Source organism: Thamnophis sirtalis, unplaced genomic scaffold (genome assembly GCF_051295495.1).
Source record: "Thamnophis sirtalis isolate CommonGarterSnake01/CBP01778 unplaced genomic scaffold, rThaSir2_p1.2 scaffold_3, whole genome shotgun sequence".
NCBI lineage: Eukaryota > Metazoa > Chordata > Lepidosauria > Squamata > Natricidae > Thamnophis > Thamnophis sirtalis.
In genome coordinates, this window is record NW_028261383.1 from 7361384 (window position 1) to 7367383 (window position 6000).

A 6000-nucleotide genomic window follows, 5' to 3' on the forward strand; every position below is an offset into this window, starting at 1 on the left:
GTCCAGAGCTTAAAACTTCCACTTGAGTAAAATCATTCCTTCTTGTGCTTGAACTAGTCCAATACAGGAAGTACAATGAGCATCCGTCTGTGGGTCGTTGGTGGCAGGGCTGTGGATTGCTTTGGATTCCACCTCCAAAATGTATCCCTCGTTGTTCTATAACACTAATGATTCTGCATACTTTCTTTCTCCATACACATTCATCTGCACCATCACCAGTTTCTCTCCAATGATGCATCTGATGAAAGAATCTGCTTTATAATAGATATTAATCTTGCTCTTTTTCAGATGCTAAAAAATGCATAAAATGTCCAGCAGATCAGCATCCAAATATCAACCGAGATGACTGTATACCAAAGATTGAAACATTCCTATCCTATCAAGAAAGTTTGGGGGTCAGCCTAGCTTCCCTTGCCCTGTTCCTGTCTTTAACAACAGGTTTTGTCTTTGGAATATTTATTAAATTCCAAGAAACTCCCATAGTCAAAGCCAACAATCGGAATCTCTCTTACATCCTCCTCATCTCCCTTCTGCTTTCCTTCTTGACCTCATTCCTATTCATTGGCCGGCCAAGGAGAACCACTTGCCTTATCCAACAAACAGCATTCAGCAACATCTTCACAATGGCTATTTCTACTCTCTTGGCAAAAACTGTCATGGTTGTGTTAGCCTTCTTGGCCACAAAACCAGGGAATAAAGTGCAAAGGTGGCTGGGGAAGAGCTTGGCCAATTCTATCATCCTTTTTTTCTCTGGTGTCCAAGTTGTCCTCTGCAGCATCTGGCTGGGCATCTTCCCCCCATTCCCTGAGCCAGACATGTACTCAGAATCTGCTGAGATCATCCTGCAATGTAATGAAGGCTCTGTTGTCATGTTCTACCTTGCCCTGGGCTATATGGGCTTCCTGGCCGCTATCTGCTTCACAATGGCTTTTCTGGCCAGAAATCTACCTGGGGGTTTCAATGAAGCTAAGCTGATCACCTTCAGCATGATGGTCTTCTGCAGTGTCTGGATATCCTTTGTACCCACCTACCTGAGCACCAAGGGGAAGTATATGGTTGCCGTGCAAATCTTCTCCATGTTGGCTTCCATTACTAGCCTCTTGCTATTAATTTTTCTCCCCAAATGTTACATTATTTTCCTAAGACCAGATCTAAATACAAAAGAACACTTGATGTCAAAATAAAATAGTAAACTGAGTTTTCTGTATGTGATTCCCAAAAATGTCAGTTAATAATGTAACAAATGGTGTTTGATAATTTAATGCTTTTAAAATCAAATTTCAATAAAGTTTTGCATTAGAGATTGGATCATCTTGATCATGCTTGCTTTGGTTGGGTTCATCAGTTACAATGTTGATGTGATCAGCTGATTCCTCTGACATGATGACATAATCCTTTTCATTGCTTCCTTTCCTAGTTTCCCTGCAATCTTGTCTCATGTTTGCCAATCAGGAACTGATAGAGGTTTTTTTGGGTTTTTGGCTACTTCCTGGGAGGATTGGGACTTCCTTTTGAATTGGTCTTGATAGTGCTTTCTTAAACTTCCTAGCTCAATGGAGCAGTTTGGAAAGTACCTTCTTGTGGAAGTTACCAGAGTGATATTTCTTCTTATAATTTTCAAAATCATGGTTATCTCTTGTATCACTTTGATGCCACAACCCTTGGGATTTTCCTTTCCAACAATCCAAAGAGCAAGATGAGGAAATCCAGCATCCAGGCTGCATAAACCCTTTGGGTGAGATTTAGGGAAGAACAGATGATGTGTAGATGGATATTGTCTATCCTCTTAGGTATTAGCCTTGTATTGAGCTCTGACTGCTACAGAAGCTACTGCAGGTTCATCTTCAAACATGTTCTGCTAACAGTGTCATGAATGCAGTTACAAGGTATGAAAGAGGGCAGGAATAGAAGGATGGCCCTCTTGCTCCTGCTTTTTCTGCTGCTCCTCTTTCTGCCCTGCACAGGTTCCAAGAAAACATTCTGCACTTTAACTCTTGGACAGGATGGGGAACAGCCATTGAGTCATGGCAACCTAGGAGACCTTCAGGTTAGCAGCATCATATGTGGAACAAAAGTTCGATTTCGACCAACTAATTTCCATAGGACTCCTGCTTAGTCTCTGCCTCAGTCCAAATGTGAGGAAACATGCCATCCTGGATTTTTCAAGAGGGCTCGAGAAGGAGAGCCATTTTGCTGCTATGACTGTGTTCCTTGTCCAGAGGGAACCATCACATTAAAGAAGCATTAGGTTTCATTGTTTTGTTCATAATTTTCATGGTGTCCAATTTCTTCTATAGTTGGAGATATAAGAGAAATGTCTTGAAGGATGAGTTAGGAAGAAGGATGGTGTGGTTTAGGTAGGAAATCTATTTTTTATTGTCCAGTTTGGATGCATACTTCCATATTTATCTTTTTAGGAACATATGAATTCTTTTAACTTGAGGAATGATTTTAGATCAATGGGTTTTACCCCCAACCCCATAAACCAAGCCAAAGGATACATCAATCAATCATTCAATTAAATCTTCATGAAGATTATAAATCTTTTTAAGCTGAAATATCAAATTAGGAGGAACAATGGAGGGAGAGGAATTAAGTTCAAAAAACAAATAACCAAACATGGACTCATCATAAAACCATCAAGTGGATATTTCCTTCCTACCTTTTCTTAGCTTTTCAATTTTCTTTGATGTTAAATTGTAAGATACAAATAGTTATAACCCTAAAAATGAATTTATGAAAGGGAGAAAATGTCTAACACACAGTGTTGTGATTAAAAGGAACAGTAAATAGGATGGGAAAGGAGAACTAAAAAGTCTTTGTGTATAACAGAATCAGTTTCTGTTCTTGAATTCCATCATGAATTAATCTTCCTTAAGGTCTCTTTGTTTTCAAATTTACTTATCAAATGTCTATGGCTGTCTAGTTCACACAAAGGGACAGAAAATTGTATGATGGCATACAACTAAACCAATCTTTAAAAATTAAAACAATGAGATATAAATGCTAAGAAAGCAAGACAGGAGTACATCAAGTTGCTACCTACAATGTAACCAGTAGTCAGGGCTCTGTTACCAGGGGATCCCCAGGACTATTGAAAGAATCAAATCTTTAGGAATTTCTAGAAAGCCTCGTAGTTTGGACATACTATCAATTTCTGGGAAGTTAATATTTTTTCCCCTGAAGGTAGCTGTACTACTTGCCCTGAAGTATACAGTCACTTTGTTCTTTCATGGTACATCCCTGTTGTGCAACCTCCTTAAGCTCCCAGTTTCCTTCCAAGTGCAATTAAATTCACCTTTAAAACCTTACATGTGAGAGAACCAGGGTATCTGCAGGGCTTCCTTTCCTTGAGAATATCTGCTTGTCCCACCAGAGAAGATATAATTGGCATGCAAGAGGTCACTTCCCTAAAATATTGCCACTTATGGGTCCTCAGAAGCCTGCCTTTTCTGGAGCAGCTTCTGCCCCATTGGGCCCACTCCCCCTTGAAATTCAATAGGGCTCCATCCTTTTAAACTTCTGGAGAGTTGCTACTTCTCTTTGGTATTTGGGAAAAGGTAAGGTCAGTACAAAATAAACATCTTGTAGCACCAGATATTTCTTCTTTTAATTTTATTTCATTGTTCTTTTTTCATAGTTGTATATATTGGGAAATTGTTTTCTTGGAGTGCAAGTACATAGCATTTATGTTGCATTCCTGTTCCTCAGTATCACATCCCATCCAAAGGTTTTCTGGAAATTTGAAAGACATAAAAGAAATATTACTTTCTTTTCTAGCTACTGAAAAATGTACCAAGTGTCCAGATGATCAATATCCAACCAAGAACCATCCAGATGTCAACATTGGTTGGCCCCTATAAAGTACCACAGGTTGGTGTATGTGTTTTTGTACTTGGCAAAGTGAGTGGGGTTGTGGTGAATGTCTGTAATATAATATAAATATAAAAGAACATAATCCAATCAGTGTCTTTAAAAGAGCTGATTTTAACAAATTTAGAGAGAGCCTAAGAAAGGTTCCATGGATGGAAATCTTAAAGGGGAAAACAAATCAAAAGCTTGGAAAAAGCTGAAAAATATTACCATAAATGTATATCATAAATATAGGGACCTGACAGATTACATCCCAGAGTTCTGAAGGATGTGGCAGAAGTTATCTCGGTACCATTATACATGTTTTTCAAAACTCCTGGAGCACTGGGGAGCTATCTGAGGATTGGAAAAGAGCTGATGTGGTTCTCATCTTCAAAAAAAGGGGGGGGGAAATAGACTCAGGAAGCTATAGACCAAGTTATAACTAGAATCCAGCAAGTAGTAGACCAACAAAATGTTGGAGACATAGTACACTTTGATTTCAGTAAGGAATTCAACAAAGTAGACCACAATTTATTTATTGGAAAGCAATAAAAATGGGATACATAGCATCACCACCAGAAGGATTTGTAATTGGTTTACAAACCATACTCCTTAATGGTACTGCATTTACATGGAAGGAAGGAAGCAGTGGGGTACCATGAGGTTCTATCTTGTAATTAATCAAATTTGCAGATTACACTAAGCTGGCAGGAATAGCCAACACCTCATAATACAAGCTCAGGATCCAAAAGGATCTTGAAAGATTAGAACAATGGCTCCTATCCAACAAAATAAAATTTAATGTAGAGAAAAGCTAGGTTTTACACTTAGGCAAGAAGAATGAAAATTACAAGTACAAATTAGGTGAAACCTGGCTCAAAAACAGTAACTATGAGAAAGCCCTTGTATCATAGTGAATAATCTTTTAAATATGAGGTAGCAGTGTGTGGCAGCAGCCAAAAAAAACTAATACAATACTTAGTTCAGTGGTGGGTTTCAAAAATTTTGGGAACCTCTTCTGTAGATGTAGCCTGCTTTCCGGGTGCACTGGTGGAACCTCTTCTAACCGGTTCAGTAGATTTGACGAAGCGGTTCTACCGAATAGGTGCAAACCGGTAGGAACCCACCTCTGACTTTGTTGTAGAAACAAAGGCATAGAATCAAAATTATGTGAAATATACGTACTACATTATAAAACCTTAGTAAGACTACAGTTGGAGTACTGCATCCAGTTTTGGTCAGTACATTAGAAAAAATGTCCAATGTTGGAGCATTCACAACTTCTGGAGGCAAGTTATTCCACTGATTAATTGTTCTGTCAGGAAATTTCTTCTCAGTTCTAGGTTGCTTTTCTTCTTGATTAATTTCCATCCATTGCTTTTTGTCCTACCCTCATATGTTTTTGTAAAATAGTTTGACTCTGTGCTCTAACACTGGAAGTTTTGAAGAAGACATTGGACAACCATTTGCCTGAAAAGATATATGGTTTTATGCCTGAGTAGAGGGTTACAATACAATACAATAGCAGAGTTGGAAGGGACCTTGGAGGTCTTCTAGTCCAACCCCCTGCCTAGGCAGGAAACCCTATACCATTCCAGACAAATGGCTATCTAACATCTTCTTAAAGACTTCCAGTGTTGGGGCATTCACAACTTCTGGAGGCAAGCTGTTCCACTGATTAAATGTTCTTATATAGAGCTACACTTGGTACTTAAAATATGTCACTACTAGAACAAACAAAAGAACAGCTTCTGAGAAATCTTATAGGTGGATAAAAGGAAGTCAGCTGCTGCCCTCAGAGCTGATTTGGAAATTTATACATTTTGTTCTTTGTCTAAAATCAGGAAATATATTTTGTAATCTAAATTTAAAGCTATGGAAAATGAGAGAATCCCTAAATTCTGTCTTTTAGAACAATCAAAATTTTAATTAAAGACTTCTTGGATTACACAAATGATAAATTGTATAAGGATCCTTGGTTTCCTTGTCTTTTACACTTCTGTAGACCAAGCTAAAAATGCTGCACAAAGAATCTGGGGCATTAAAGCAGAGAAAGATATGGCCTTCCTCATTAAATTTTGCACATTGGATGAGCCCCTATAAATGGATGTTCCAAATTGCCAAGAATTTCAATGTGGATATACA

At 38.3% G+C, this 6000-nt stretch overlaps 1 protein-coding gene across 1 annotated transcript in view; it reads left to right on the top strand.

The window, feature by feature from the left end:
* The window catches only part of LOC148047087 (vomeronasal type-2 receptor 26-like), a 32472-nt gene extending 31288 nt beyond the window's left edge, over positions 1–1184 (top strand). The window contains exon 9 of the mRNA XM_087707738.1: positions 289–1184. Within this exon, the coding sequence (XP_087563864.1) occupies positions 289–1184 (896 nt within the window). The remainder of the gene's footprint in view (positions 1–288) is intronic.
* Positions 1185–6000: the final 4816 nt, after the last annotated feature.